This window comes from Centruroides sculpturatus, unplaced genomic scaffold, assembly GCF_000671375.1.
Source record: "Centruroides sculpturatus isolate CEXI.00-Female unplaced genomic scaffold, Cexi_2.0 scaffold1097, whole genome shotgun sequence".
NCBI lineage: Eukaryota > Metazoa > Arthropoda > Arachnida > Scorpiones > Buthidae > Centruroides > Centruroides sculpturatus.
In genome coordinates, this window is record NW_019385328.1 from 246,262 (window position 1) to 262,164 (window position 15,903).

At 30.2% G+C, this 15,903-nt stretch overlaps 2 protein-coding genes and 2 long non-coding RNA genes across 4 annotated transcripts in view; 2 read left to right on the forward strand and 2 right to left on the reverse strand.

The window, feature by feature from the left end:
• LOC111637715 overlaps positions 1-3,464 on the reverse strand; it is an 11,301-nt gene extending 7,837 nt beyond the window's left edge. The window contains exon 1 of the long non-coding RNA XR_002758736.1: positions 3,381-3,464. This is a non-coding gene — a long non-coding RNA (uncharacterized LOC111637715). The remainder of the gene's footprint in view (positions 1-3,380) is intronic.
• A 1,421-nt stretch (positions 3,465-4,885) lies between these two features.
• LOC111637708 lies at positions 4,886-5,513 on the forward strand. The gene is made up of 3 exons (XR_002758734.1): positions 4,886-4,929; positions 5,002-5,141; positions 5,423-5,513. It is a non-coding gene; the product is annotated as an uncharacterized LOC111637708 (long non-coding RNA).
• A 1,587-nt stretch (positions 5,514-7,100) lies between these two features.
• On the forward strand, positions 7,101-9,954 carry LOC111637710. Its single transcript, XM_023383273.1, has 12 exons — positions 7,101-7,241; positions 7,324-7,373; positions 7,449-7,511; positions 7,761-7,811; positions 7,883-7,939; positions 8,026-8,115; positions 8,195-8,275; positions 8,548-8,613; positions 8,865-8,930; positions 9,006-9,092; positions 9,554-9,643; positions 9,737-9,954. Exons 1-12 carry the CDS (start codon positions 7,193-7,195, stop codon positions 9,755-9,757), a joined length of 771 nt encoding a protein of 256 aa, XP_023239041.1. The 5' UTR covers positions 7,101-7,192; the 3' UTR covers positions 9,758-9,954.
• Positions 9,955-11,337: 1,383 nt separating this feature from the next.
• Positions 11,338-15,621, reverse strand: LOC111637714 (ionotropic receptor 93a-like). Its single transcript, XM_023383277.1, has 7 exons — positions 15,524-15,621; positions 13,344-13,434; positions 13,118-13,273; positions 12,877-13,039; positions 12,475-12,692; positions 11,710-11,984; positions 11,338-11,632 (listed from the first exon to the last, which is right to left on the reverse strand). The coding sequence occupies exons 1-7, from the start codon at positions 15,607-15,609 to the stop codon at positions 11,338-11,340; spliced, it is 1,284 nt and encodes a 427-aa protein (XP_023239045.1). The 5' UTR covers positions 15,610-15,621.
• Between the last annotated feature and the right edge of the window lie 282 nt (positions 15,622-15,903).

Here is a 15,903-nt window from a genome sequence, read left to right on the forward strand (position 1 = left end):
ACACCGTTACAAAGTATAACAATAATGTTACAACAGCTGATAAAATAACAACAGTTTGCTGTAAAACAATTAACAATAAGGCATAAATGCTAATATGTAATATTATATTAACAATTAAAACTTAATATTTATTATGTAATTAATATTATGTAATATTATATTAACAATTAAAACTTAAATATAAAAGCAAACCCGTGACAATGAAAGTGTCTAGAACAGCGATGTTCCAGTTAACAGAAGATTTTCAATCAAAGTCTTTGAAGAATCCTGTATAAGATTGATACGTAAGAAAGCAGAGAAACACATATGAGACAGTCACTGTGAGTCCATGGATATCTTCAGCACCACTAAAGTCCGTGAGTGAAAAGCGTCGCAAAAGTTCGAGAGTGTCTCAAAACACCACAAAATAAGTGAGTTGTACCACTCTAAAGTCTATGGGTATCCTCAACATCACAAAAGTTCGTAGGTGAGAATAGCTGCAAAAGTCTGAGGGTGTCCTTAAACACCACAAAAGAGCATAAGTGAGTTTTACCACTCAAAGGTCCATTTGATGTCCTTCAGCACCATAGAAGACCTTGAATGATTTGACATAAAAGAAAGTGAAACCAAAAATTGCAAAGCTGCACACGAAACTGGAGGTCAAAACATGACATCAACAAGTAGAGGTGATGATGTATGAAACAACATTCCACCAGAAATACATCAGTGAAAAAGAAGGATTTTATCTGTAGGAAAACTCAATGGATTGCAGTAACTTGAAAATATTTTTCAAGTTACTGCAATAGAAAATGTCTGTAAGATCACAAGAGAAAATTTTGTTCAGAGATTGAATGGAATTGTATACAGTAATGTTTAAACTAGTCCTAATTAAAATGGCTAATGTTATTTTAAACACATCAATGGAAGTGGTCAGAGCACCACTTGTATTTTCTAAAATATAAATACATATTGTGTGATTATTTTCATATTTTACTGTACTTTGAATTAATTAAAATTAATATTTTATTATAATTGCATTATGTATCTTATTACAAATTTCTATACTACATGTGAAAAAACAATAATAAGATTGCTATTGTATATTTGAATATAAAGTCATATATGCATATCCCACAAAGGAAGCACTGTATTGTTGAATACAGGAGAGCTTCCACGGAAAAAATATTTGAATGGTGTAAAGCAGCCAGATTACAGGCATTCTCTCATATGCTTTATAGAGCACCAACCTCAAGTGGTTTAGCTGGTGTATGCTATACACCAAATTATCATATAATGCTTCCAATAATTCTATCCGGGGTCGGCACAGCTTCCCTATCATCAAATGTCAGCTTACGCCACTGTTTAAACATTAAAAATAAATTGAAGAAACTGAATTCATTAGAGGCTATACCTCTAATAAAAAGTCATCTCTGTAAAGCAAGGCTGTTTGTTCCTATGATTTTAAGTGAAGATGATAAAAAGAAAAAATTAGTCTCTTCAATGCATCTTGAATGTATAAAATACCATCAGATATTTTAATCAAAATTATTTGTTTTTTGTTGTTATATATATTTTAGGCAGATAAGACACACCCCTATTTTAGAGTAGAATATTTAGGAAAAAATGTATTTAGTTTAAGATATCCCATGCTTTGGGACTTAGCCTCAAAGTTTTTTTTACTGTTTTCTGATTTTAAAAAGTAAAATTAAAATGACACTTACTTATCAGATAGAAATAATAGTCAAAAGAAGTCATTTACCATTAAAATATTCAACACAAATACATCCAAAGCCAACATGAAGTCCTGAAAAAAATTTCTAATTACAACATTATTCTCACTTCCTCAGCTGTTTAATTACAAATATAATCAAACACCAAACACTTGCTGAGCTTACTATTAATTTAAATTAATAGTAAGCTCAGCAAGTGTTTGGTGTTTGATTATATTTGTAATTACAGCAGTTTATTTTCTTACTCTTTTTGTCCAGTGGGAACTAAGACAGCCTTTTTTCAAGCCTTTCACAGGCTTGGCAAGACCACAATGAAGCAGCCAGATAATGAGAGACTGAGCCTGATCCAGGATAGACAATTCCCTGAAGTTCTGACCTAACTGGATTCAATCCCAGAACAGTAGACCACCTGGGCTATTTGGTCAGCAAAAACAAGTGTGATGAACCTTTAGTTTTGGAAGTCTTGTTACTTAATAAATTATATTAAGGTTTTAGGCTTAAAAATGATTCTTGATGTTGCCTAAAAGAGTCAGAAATCAGATACAAAAAAATATATGCTTTTATTAACATTAGAAATATATATCAGACTCTACAATCCCTCATAAATCCAACCAGTTTGCATAGATGATTATAAGCGGAAAATTCTGGCATATGTAATGATAATATGATTTTCCTGCTCTTAATGACAATTTTTACCCCAAAAATGCACATTTACTTCCAAATTAACAGATTGTATACACAGGTATAAACTTTAATTGCACATTGTACAATTAAACTTTATACTTGTGCATAATAATGGTGTTTTCTTCTCTAATCTGTTAATACTTCCTATTTTCCAGGCTCCGTGTCATCAAGGCGAGCGACAGCAAGCCTTGACTGACACTCTGCATGCAGTCATATGCTTCAGTGCTATTGCTCGCACATGTTTGGATGGAGGCAAGAACCCACACCCCCTAAAAGTATATAACATCCAGTATGCATGAACAGTCAAGTGGGCTACTTGAAGTCAGAACAATCTCATGGGCTAAATAGTTAAACATGATAGTCTTAACGGAGCAACGCGACTTGCGTGACCTGATTATCTCATAAAGGGGGGTTGCTTGTGGGTATGCTCTACATCTCTGATAAGATCCCAACCAGGTCATTTGGAGCTTGAATTGAGTCAGTCATATAGTTTTAGAGGGGTGTAGGACATGCTGAGATGGGAGTGACAACAAGCACAGAAGCATGGATAATAAGCAGTAGTAGCGGTTCACAAAAAATCTGATTTTTGGAGGTGAAAATCTCAGGCATGATTACACATACAGATGTGGTTCCGTTGACTTTTTTGCTCGTGCAGGGTAATCTACAAATCTGCAAGAGTGAAAAATCCCTCATTCAGAACTCGCATCTTACTGGAACAGCGTATTGCTCTAGGGTACCCGAGATCGAAAACACCAGGAATTTTTCGTGGGTGGTCCCCGTCCGGATATATCGACCCTCGTGCCTCACCACCTAACGAATTTGAACCTGGCCAAACTCATAACAACCTTGCTCAAAAGGCCCTGTTAGTTCCCACAGGGATAAAACGGCAAAAAGAAAAAAATTCCCGTTATGAAAAGAGCCACGTAGTAAACCACGTGGCTCTTTTCATAAGCTGATCGTAGCCCACAAAAAAAAAACAAGACTTACTTTTAATAATGTTTTTTCAAATCTCAAAAGAAAAGTTCTACGTGCGCTAGAAGAGACCAACTTTGAAGAGCATCGTTGAATTTTACGTAATAAGACAATAATTTAAACAAAGAGTAATAAACAATGGCCGCTTTATTTTCGTACCACGCGCTTCCACACCGCAGCGCCCTCATGCGGTAGTAAAATTAATAAACATCACAAATAAAATACTGTAACCACAACCACAACCTGATCTGATGCGAACCCACTACCAACCAACCGGTCGTGGGTTCGCTCCTGACCAACAGGATAGCACTTGAGGTTTTTCCAGGTTTTCTAACGTGTATAACATTTAAATACAGTATTGTTATGAGGTGAAGCGCCATTTACAGGTGTTACAAATATTTAACTGCCTAAAATTTCGGCAGAATGAGATAAAATTTGGCGAAAATAAAAAGAAAAATAGTATTATATACGTATATAAATCTATATTGTGCTCATTCACTAAATCTGGCTCATTAATTAGTTTAGAATGCTTAAATAGAAGCAGAATCCATAAAGAATTAAACGAAATAATACTATGGGAAGAGGACGTCAAGTGTACTATTAGAAATATTCGAAATGTCGAAAAAATAAAATAGTTTTCGAGCTAGAAAGTGTCAAAGTTCAAGCACTTAAAGTCTCTTAAAATGTTAAGATGTCCAGAGTTAAAGAGAAGATAAAAGAACAATTTGATGCCCTTTGGCATGCGTATTGTTATGTACGATTATAAAATTGTTAATGGTGTGTTTACTCGCCTGCAGATTATTATATTAAAAGAACGTCTAACCTTACCTTAAAGTATGTAATAAATTTCATACCAATCCATACTTTTCTTCGTTTTCTTTGACACTTATCATTAAATCTACGTATAGAGTCGTGGAGTTTATATATTATCTGTTAGCATACTTAATAAAATGTAGATAAAACCCATTAAACAGAGGGCATAAACGAAAATAATGTAACTTGTATTCATTTTTGTTTCAGTTGCTGTGTCTTTCTTTATGCAATGTACATTTGTTGGGTAGGAAAAACGTGTCAAATTGTCACAGATTAAGATAAATAATTATATTAATCCTCTTTATTATCCCTCTATAAATCATACAATAATATATATATATATATATATATTTATTCTTGGTTACACATAATATAGAAGAGTTTATCTAAAAAATTATGGGCCATGTATTCAGGGTGATACATTTTATTATAGGGCTATAAACAGGTTTAGGTCTTATAATAAGCAAAATTTTAATTTTATAATTTTACAGGTGTTTTTAAGCAAATTATCTTATATATAGGCCTATATATAGGGGATAATTATGAGTGTTAAGTGATTAAATTTGAAATTTTCAGAGGAAAATGAAGTTTGTTTTGATTTTCTTGCTTTCTGTTTACTTTAAAAGTAAGTTTTAACATATTTAAGATTAATTTATATTATAATTAATGAGCAATGTTTCATTTTTAATTATTTTTCTAAGATGTAGAGATGTTCTTCATCAACAGTGGAGAAGAAAACGGAACAGAAATTGTAAGAAATCCGATAAAATGTTTTAAAAATATAAAAGGAATATTTTAAAATTTTATAAAAAATATTTTATAGGACGTGGAAAAGAATGTGAATATAATATTTATAATATTTCGCTCTAATTCCACTGATGAATACAATATGACTTACATAAATGCTAATCAATCGACTACTACCGAAAGAATATTACTCAATGACACATTTTCAATCGATAAGTATGTTTTAAATAATATATTTTAAAATATAAATACACTTGTTCTAGTCTAATTATAAGAAATACCTGGCTAAAATTATCACCCACACTTCTATAAATGCTTTATATACAGCATCACTCACCCTTGTATACACACTTTATGTATGTCACTTATACATAAAATAGTATTTTTACTATTTATTTACGAATTTATAAGTTAATTAACCAATTATATGACTTATTCATTGTTTTTTAATCGGAAATATTATATTATATATTATACAATATGTTTATATTTTACAGAATTTTGGATCTCCCCTTTGATCTCTAAACCATTGGAGATGTTAATGGATTAATAACTGTACCTTTATGACATATCTAAATAAATATGAATGAATTGCAGAATTGTTATTTGCTTTACCTCGTAACATTTTATAATAAATTAGAAAATGTACAATAAATATACAAGAAAAATACAAAAGTAATACTATAAGGGATGTTCCATATGTCGTGTACTATTGACAAATGAATGTTCATGTATATTCGATGACCAGACAGGTGATCCAATTATTCCACACACCTTGCAATAATTCAGAGGTTACGGGCCTGACATTGAATTGACTATATACGAACTACCGGTCTGTATCTTAAGTCACGTGTGTTTTAAAATATAATTATTAAAGATTATATTAGTTAACTTTGTGCTCTTGTACATAAGGCACACACATCTATACGAAAATGTGTTCAAAATTAACCTAATTATTGAAAATAAAACGTGTGACCTACCGTACATTTGTAAATAAGCTTGTTTACTGTACAGATAATTATTAAATATTTTTATATTTATATACTTTTATAAGCAATTTAAGTGTAGAGGCTTCGTATAACAGATGCAATGTAGTAGACTAGAACCCACTCCTCTACTTTATATAATAATTATAATTATATTAAGTATAGTTATTATATATATATAGGCCTGTAAGAAAGTATGGTTTAAATAACGAACTTGTAAACAGACACACAGACAGACAGCACATGTTTTTAACCCCTAAACCCTTCAAACAATATCAACCAAACTTTATATATTGTTTAAATTATAATTATTATCTCTATTCGTCTGTGCAACACGTCATATTTGCTACTATTTTAGAAAAACTTCTTTTATAATTTAAAAAATATATATTTAAAACTAAAATATTTAACGTTTAAAAATGAATGTGTGGGTGGTTAAACGCTTCGTTAAGTACACGTGTCTTTATTACAAGCGAATTTTATGTTAAACCATAAAACGTCTTGTCATTTTAAATAACATAAAATTCGTTAATTAATAATAATTACTTTATAAAATGTCTATTTAAATCCTATTATTTTCATAATAAAAAAGAGAAAATTTTAATTACTTTTTAATTAATTTCTCATTATTAACTCATAAAACACTCACTGATTATAAGTTATATAATACTTAATGAGATTTATATAATAAAAATACTCTTTTATATTTTTCTACATTAATTACTGTAAAAAATCTGAACAATATTTAATACAAACAGGATCATGAAGAGGAAGAAGTAAGGGATTTTTCCCTGAATACACAGAAAACTTCTTAGGGAAAATTTATAACAGTATGTGCTTCCTACCCCATAAAATAATTAATATGATCTTTATTAACAAAATATAAACTCTTTAAGGCTACTAAACGAGCATTTTACTTGTTAATTTATATTAAAAATAATTACAGAAATGTCCTCACGCCCCTCACAAACTCACGACTTCCCTGAAAACAAATCATATAACTCTAACTTAAGGTGTTTTATGTGTATAAAAAAGAGATATTACAAACTTCTATAATAATTTATTTAAAAAAAAGCTTCATATTTTGAAAATTACGGCTGTTGTAAACACTACTAAACAAAGCACATGACAGAATTAGAGCAAAACTTGAACACCAGACACCAAAGTTGACAGGCAATTGACAATAGTAAACGCCTTCCCAATTGCAAGAACAGGTGTTGAACATAATAAAAGAATGCCCATTTCGTTAATTAATCGAGTAGTCATCGAACAGAGCAAAGGATGAACATGAATACCTCATTAGTTTTCCTGCTATTTCTCTCCATCAGCGGTAAATTCGGCATATTTTAAAGCCTATAGTTTTATATAATTTAAATAATAATTTACGTGTGAACTTTTGTATATATTTTCAGCGATCTGCGAAGGCAATTATGGGAGAAACGAGGATGCAAAACCCGATAAAGTAATTAAGACATATTGTTTTTTTAATTAATTTATTAATTAATATTGTAATTACATTTAACTGTAATTAAAACAGATCAGGCGCACACGTCCTGGAAGAGAAGAAGCATCTTCAGAAGTCGGACAAGATGCAGCAAACGTTAGGATAACAATTATTTACGTCACAACATCGAATTTATAACACAAGGATGTCCAAAAGTCAGTTAACCGTCGGTCAACTGACTTTTGGACCACCCTACGTGTTAATTCGTAATCACGCTACTTTATATAGTCAACTCGAAATAGCGAATGATCGTTTGATAATTCACTATATCGAGGGTCTTCTATATTACGAATTTTTGTGTATTAAAGTATAATATATACATATATATATTATTTTTATTTCTAGATCGCACCCTCGGCTGAAAAAACATCTGTCAATAAAGAACATGTCAAGGGTGTACGTGTATATTTTTCTTTTGTATTGTTTTTGTATGTAAAATTAACGTGTAATGTTATATTAATTTATAGATGTTAAACGAGATGGAAAAGAAAATGAAACCTTACTTAAGAGATGCCGAAGAAAGCGTAAGTATATTGTTATTGTTTAGTTTTAATTGTTCGTAATTAATCACTTGACACGACTACGTAACAAATATTATCTTCTTTAATAGGTCATGCCCTCAAAAGCCGAAATGAAACAAAGGTTACGCAAGAAGAAAGAACAGATGCATGCTGAAGCTACAAAGAAATATGGTAGAAAGGTTAGAAAAATATTATTTTATATTTAAAGTAGGGTTGCCCGAAATTCAGTTAACCGATAATTTTTTTTTTAATTTATAGGTTGTAGATGATGCCGATGAAAAACTTATCGCTATTCATCACCGAAAAAGAAGTCAGAAAAAGGATTCCGAAGAAGTAAAGGTACAGTCGACCCCGCTATAACACTGTTGATTTTTCTGTTTTATATGAATTCCATTTTGTACGAGTCACTTAGATTTTACAAATTCGTGTGCTGGGCTGTGAATAGCTCACGTATTTGTAAAATCTAAGTGACTCGTACAATATGGAATTCATATAAAACGGAAAAATCAACAATGCTATAGGGGGGTCGACTGTATTATCATTTCTAGAAAATAGAAGAGATCTTTATTGTTTTATCATCATTTTCTGAATTATAACTGTATAATTTACAGGCTATACGTAAATTAGAGGAAAAAGTGAGATCTTTACACGCAGAAGGAAGATCTGAAGATGAAGATGCAAGTGTATTTAATATAATCAATTTCTATCCCCTGTTCCAACGTATCAGACTTCTATACTTCTTTCTATTGTTTCTTAATTAATGTCTCTCCACTTTACTGTATTCTTTTAAATCCTTCCTCATCCGATCTCTCAATCTTTTCCAATTAGAAATTAATTAAATGTTAACTGTATAACTTTTAATTAACACGTATAACACTAATATATAGAATTTTTTAAAACTAATTTGACGTGTATATTTAATTAACAGGTGAAGGAATTAAACAAGCAATTAGTTACACTCAGAAAGAGGATATTGAGAGAGGCCGTCAAAGGTGTAAGTGATTCTTCATTGTGATCTTAAAATATTTTATTTTAATTAATTAAAATATCGTTTTAATTTAATAAATAGAATGCATTGAACAAGGATAATGAAGAAATAAAAAAAATGCTGGAGAAACGTAAGGCAAGAAAATCCAATGTTAAGAGCCGTCAAGATGTAAGTATTAATATATTAGTCCAATGCTTAGTATTGTAAACATAGTCGACCCTCCCTATAACACTGTTGATAATTTCGTTTTATATGAATTTCATGTTGTACGAGTCACTTAGATTTTACAAATACGTGTGCTGGGTTGTGAACGGCTCACGTACTTGTAAAATCTAAGTGACTCGTACAACATGGAATTCATATAAAACGGAATTATCAACAGTGTTATAGGGGGGTCGACTGTACAGCAAAACCTCTTAACAACGTCCACTGGAGAAAACAAAGAAATGTCCGTTATTAGCAGGTTATGCACTGAAATAGTGACTGTTATTGGAGATTTTACTGAATATTTTCTAAAATAATTTAATCTCTAATACATTAATTTATTCTCTGTAATTCTAATAATGAATTTTATATGATTTTAATTTAAAAAAATGCATTAAAATATTATTTCTAATGATAATTAACAGTTTTCTACGAGTAACAAAGCAAAGAATGTTAAACATGGAGGACAAATGAAAAAACCTAACCGTAATCATTCTCCAAATAAAGCGAAGCCAGTACGTTTATATAATAATTAACATTAAAATTATTTATTTTACATAATTCAATAATGTTTGAAACATTAATATATTACTTCGTTTACTTTCTAGATAATAGCAAACCTTGGTTAAGGAACCATACAGTTGATATAATTAAATAAGGATGAAGATTCTCTTGGTTCATGCTTTCGGTTCTTCAATAAAATTTCTTTTAAATAATGTAATTTAATATTATAAATGTAATAATTTATGCAAATTATTGTATAAATTACATTAATAATATTATACTTTAAATTAAAACAGCAACTGTAATAAATTACAGTTGTGAATAAAGTCTCTGGTATAAATAATTCATTGATGTTGTTATTGTTAAATGAACTTGTTTTAATCTTAAACTATAACATATAAAGGTCCTTTACATCCCCTAAATAATGATACATATAATTATAAACATGTATGTCGTCACAGTAACATTTAAAACACGTCATTTCCGATTTAAAAGTATTGATTATTCGATTTTAGAGTATGTGGTGGTTCTCAAATTAAATCAATTGTCGGCAAGATATAACCCCCAAGGCCCTAGAATATTTTATAGGGCCTTGGGCCAGATAATTGTTTGTTAAGTTAAGGAAAGCGACACTTGGGCGATCTGTATAGGGGGGATGCCTAGTTCGATTCGTAATAAAGAGATGGCGACACTATATTAAGCTCTCACTCCATTATTTATAACCGTGCACACTTACATTATTTCTGTATTAAGTGCACAATGGAGTGAATGTATTAAAAATATAAATTTATAGTAACAGAAAGCCCTCTCTGATGATCTCTAATATTGGTAAATACAATATATATTGTAAATAGGGTACAATTTCCCGTAGAAATTCATCCCGGTAGGCACTTGTTGTAAATAGAACACTAAAATAGGGACCAATATTCCGTAGAAGGTCCTTCCGGGAGGCACCCGTTTTTATATTGATAGGCCTAAATAAAAAGGATTTTGCTCAGCCACGTTTAGGTGTTTTAGTTAGTAGAATTCATATAGTTAAGGAAAAATAACACAAGATATAAAACATTCAATAATATCGATAAATAAGTTTTGAAAATTGTTAACAAAAGGATGAATTAAAAGTGTTATTACAGTTTGCGTGTGACAAACTTCAGTAAAAAAAAATAACATGAACTTGACAGATAAATCTATCAGACAAGTTCATGTTATTTACCTATCAATAAGTGGGACAATTGAAAATAAAATGCTCAATAGACAAATAAAAGAAATACTTTCGAGTAGTCTGCTTTAAAGAAACATAATAAATGCTTTATATATATATATATTATTTGTAGTTTAAACAATGTTAAATTATTTTTAAACACGAAATATACGGATTAAATTTAAAGCTTAGGAGCAAGACCACTAAAATCCGGATTTGTTAACAGGAGAAGTAAGATGTACAGGGGCAAGACACTGCTAAAATCCAGACTCTCTGACTACAGGTTTGGATTTTAGTGATGTCTTGCCTCTGTTTATCATATTTCTAATAAGAATCGAGTCATCTATGTAACTCAGTTTTCAAGGTTAATAAAGGAAAGGCAGACAGACAAACGACAGTGGACGTGTATAGGTTTGCATATTGAAAATTGCAGCTTAAAAATTTAGAATTATAAATAATTGGACACTAAAATATACAATGAAATAAACTACTAAATGAGTAAATTTATTTAACAAAGTACTTATTCTCTCTATCAGAAATATTAATACGAACACAGATATCCTTCTGTAATTTTTTCCTATTGTTTTTACATTTTCTATATGTCCATTCAATGATTAATAATAAAAATGCCAATATAATTCCCAGAAAATATAATGCAAAAGCACCACCCAAGTCCTTCAATGCAACACCTCGTTTACCACCCATTAATGTAGTTCGAACAATAGAACATTCGTCACGTGTCAGGAAATACTTTTTATTCCAAAATTCGATAAGTCCATTATTCCATAAATTCCTTATTCTGGAATAATTAAAATAAAACAATTAATTATTAAATTAATTTATATTGTATAAATGAATATAAGATGGAATTCGTACTCTTTGTTTAATGGTTCCAGTAAAGGACTACCGTGCCTAAGACCAATAGAAAGGAATGTTTCTTTATAGTGTCTTGGCACTAGGACTATCCTACACATTCCTGTATCATTGAAATCCTGATTAATTATGTTAGCCAGTACGAATTTCTCTTCGATGTATGCTGATCTTCCTTTTATAACTGAATCGATTCCTTCGCCTATGTTATCTATTAATTGTATTGTATCCGTATTTTCCATTCTATGTTTAATTTTTTGTAATATAGTAGTATTAGATTCCTAGAATAAAATAATATTTTAAATAATTTTGAATAAAAATCATTACCGTAAATCATAAATGGTAATAGTTTATTACCATTATAAATACTACACGTTCAGAGCTCTGTGTAGAAAGAACTATTGGACAAATCTCAACCAAATTTGGTATACATATTGCTGTGAGTATGCGGTTTCGATTTCTAAAAAAAATTTTATTTCAAAATTCAGCCGCTTGGGCGATATATGGCGCTAATGTGCATATTACGTTCGATTTCTGACGAATTTCCGGAGTTAAGAACCACTCTTTTTATATCCGAAATTAGTATTTAATAAGCGAAATAATGAGACAGCAGCGCCAAATATCACCCTAGCGATTAAATTTTAAAGTACATGTTTTTCCAAAACTCAAAACCGTACACTCAGGACAGTGTGTGTACCGAATTTGGTAGAGGTTTGCCCGATAGTTCTTTCTGTTACTCTTTAATTATTAAAATATGTTTTAAATATTTACCAAAATTTCTTGATGAAAGCCACTTCCATCTTTAATTAGTATTTTCAAGGCATAATTATCAACTAAGTCTTCTAATGACTGTATTAACCAACTAGCTTCTGGGAATGTCAAAAATGCAATGAGGTTACCACTATAAGTAGCGATTATAACAATAACGAATATCCATATTGTGCTAACGACAATTCTTGCAGATATAGCTTCTGGTAAATATATCCCTCCTATATAAAAAGAAAGTAATAGGGCAATAGATACAGTATAATACATAACAGTGGCACACTTGTACACCATAATATAGTAATAAGGACACACAGATGTGTGTCCCTATTACTGTATTACAGCATAATACAGTAATAAGGGCATATAGATGTATAATACCTTAAATGGTGTATTTAGAATATTTACCTTGTTGTAAAATGGCTCCGTAAACATACCAAAAACAATTATAGAATTTAAATAATCCACGATCGTGTTTGACATTAGAAACGTGATAGAAGGGGCTAAAAGTATTGATAAAGTAGAGAATTGTGGCCAAAATAGGGATAGAAAGGAGTATGCAATACCAAACCTAAAAAAACGAAAATTAATTGTGTCCTAAAGCCTTATAAATATATTTAAAAAAATAAGATAATATTTTTATTCATACCTCAGCAGAAAAAGGTCTAAGAAAGATAAAAGTTCTGGGAGGTTCTGTAGGTTTTTGTATCAAAATACTTGTCATACCAATGCTGATATGTTCGGTATAATCTATAATTTCGTTACTTTTCTTCGTAATCATTAAAAACGGAGCCAAATCGGCTTCCTAAAATGCAAATTATCTTATCAAAATCGGTCTTAATGTATAATTTACATATTTATTTATTGTAATTTACTCTATCAAGTAGCATCCCTATAGCTCCAGTCCATTTTCCTTCACTAATTTCAACACCCCATTCGTTATCTTTCGGATGTACAAATGTATATCTACATATTAATTAAATAGAATTAAATATATAATTAACATAAAGGTAATTAGAACAATATAATTNAATAGTCACACACACATTTCCTTAATGGTATTTTGGTTGTGAATCTTCATCAAATGTTCTTAAAATATGATTTATTTCACGAGAGATTTGTGTGTAATCTTTCCGGTTTGTGTCAATGTTATATAGTTTATATTTTTATTTTTCCGTATTTTATTTTGTCTTTGTTACAATTTCTAAATTATAAATATTCCTGACATTGTGAATAATTGTGAATTTCAACATCTATAAAAAAAATTTTGTGAATTTAGAAGCATCCATAAAGCTTATATTTATAGTTATGATTATCGTTACATGATTGCTGTACGATAATTTGAGATGGAGGAGAAAAACTCTACTTGTTATGCCTGGTGTACTGTAGTTTTTATGGAAAATATCTCAAGTAATGAAGTAACTTGGTGCCTTAATTTATCTTCTTTTCACAATGTGTGCAGTTCAGGATTTATCGATATTACCGATTTTTACTTAGCAATTTTCAAATTTTTTTACTTAATCGTTATTTCGTTCTGACATATCCAGCGAAATTGACCTGCACCTCACACCCTCTCACACACCCATATACACCAAAAGCATTGTTTTTGCTTTTGTTTTTTTACTTTTCTAAATTTAGGACGTTTCAAAACTTATTCTATGAATGAATAAGTTTATTATTTATTTGCAACTAAGAGTTTATAATCACATGAACAATAATGTATAGTTCAGATCAAGAACATATCAATTCACTTTAGAAAAAAGTATTTAGTTATAAATATTATTATGTGCAGTATACTAGACATGTTGTCGAAAGAAAATGACATTTCTTTTAAATCGGTACAGTCCTGGGTATGCAGTTACAGCAGAGGAAATCGAAAAGCTAGGTAATCGAAATGCTAGGTAGCCTCGTTACCTAGCTTTTCGATGTGTGATGCTAGTGAGAATGAGGGACGTAAATCTAGTTTCTTTTTCTTTGAACTGGGATAACGTTTCCATAGGCTAACCGAAATACACCAAACACTGCACAAATATGATGCATATGTATATAAAGCCAGGAAACAATAACAAAAAATATTTTGACATTTTTGAGTGCTAAGTGTCAAATGGGAAAAAGTCAATACTTTCGTGTTTTTTAATATATCTTTTCTGATATTTAATTAAGTTTTCAAAGTGGTAGTTTATGCACATGGTAATGTTGTATTTAGCATTGAAAGTTTAAAATTTTTAAAATCTAACGTAGAAAGTTTTTTTCAAAAATCGGACAATAAGTGCAAAAGTTACTTCTGAAGTGTAAGCAGAGTTTAAAATCTGCTACTCATTAGCACCACTTCCCTTAACTTCACATCTGCAATGGTCAAAAATTTGGAGAACTAAGGGGGTCACGAAGGGGGAGAGATCGCTTGGTCAGGAGATAGAGGAGAGGAAGGTCCCCACCTTGCAGGGTGGACATCTGGGAAACGGACGTTAAATTCATCCGTCCTTAGAATCACGGCTCCTTTTTGTTAAAGTGTAGCAGTCTGAATATTTGTAATATTACATAAAGTATGCACTCTTACCGCTTGTCCAGGCAACTAGAAATCACTTGCACAGAATTTATTTGTAAACTAACAAATTATTAGACAATTTTCAATATTTCGGTTATTGTTTTAAACGTACATTAAACACAACAAATACGATTACGAGAAATTCCTGTAAACGGGATTCAAACTTCAAATTGTTTTAGAATTAGAAACACGCAATAATTGAAATTCTTACAATCATTTATTATTGATGATGCTTCAACATATTATTTTTTTGTCTGCCTAACAATTATTAATTGAATAAATTATTATTGGAATTTAATGTGACTTTTAATTGTGTATTATTGAATCTAAAACTTCTGACGCTTTATTTATGCATGAAACAGTTTATTAATGTGAATATTTTTATATTGCTTTGATGATTTTTCATTTTCGAATCTTTTGACAAAATTTAAAATAATCGGTTGAATTCTGTTATTTATTAATTTATTATATATTANACATAAAGGTAATTAGAACAATATAATTGCTTACTTAAACTGTAGTTTTTCAGAAAGACGATTGAAAAGTAAGATAAGAGGACCCTCTTCTACTTTAACCTCATCGTTTTCTATCTTCATAATTACATAAGGTGGATACTAAAACACATAAATACTATAAATTAAACATAATATTTAATTAAAATATGACAATATACTTAGCAAGAATAGGGTCTTACATTAGGAACAGCAAGTTTAAGTGTCAAATTTCTAAAAATTTCCTTCGGATTGTATTTAGATGCCCTAACAACTGAATTATTTGTAACTGTTTTCAATGGGATAAATATATCTGCTGTGCTGTTGACAGGTATATTTTTATATAAAGTATAAGTAAGGTTATCTGATGATAATCCAAAATTATTCAATTGTTTCTAG

Coding starts and splice junctions, on each gene's coding strand:
- LOC111637710 (XM_023383273.1), top strand. CDS start 7,193: ATGAACATGAATACCTCATTAGTTTTCCTGCTATTTCTCTCCATCAGC. Junction 7,374..7,448: donor AGGATGCAAAACCCGATAAA/GTAATTAAGACA, acceptor TAATTAAAACAG/ATCAGGCGCACACGTCCTGG. Junction 8,614..8,864: donor GAAGATCTGAAGATGAAGAT/GCAAGTGTATTT, acceptor TTTAATTAACAG/GTGAAGGAATTAAACAAGCA.
- LOC111637714 (XM_023383277.1), bottom strand. CDS start 15,609: ATGAAGATAGAAAACGATGAGGTTAAAGTAGAAGAGGGTCCTCTTATC. Junction 12,693..12,876: donor CGGAGCCATTTTACAACAAG/GTAAATATTCTA, acceptor CTTTTTATATAG/GAGGGATATATTTACCAGAA. Junction 11,633..11,709: donor CTGGAACCATTAAACAAAGA/GTACGAATTCCA, acceptor TAATTATTCCAG/AATAAGGAATTTATGGAATA.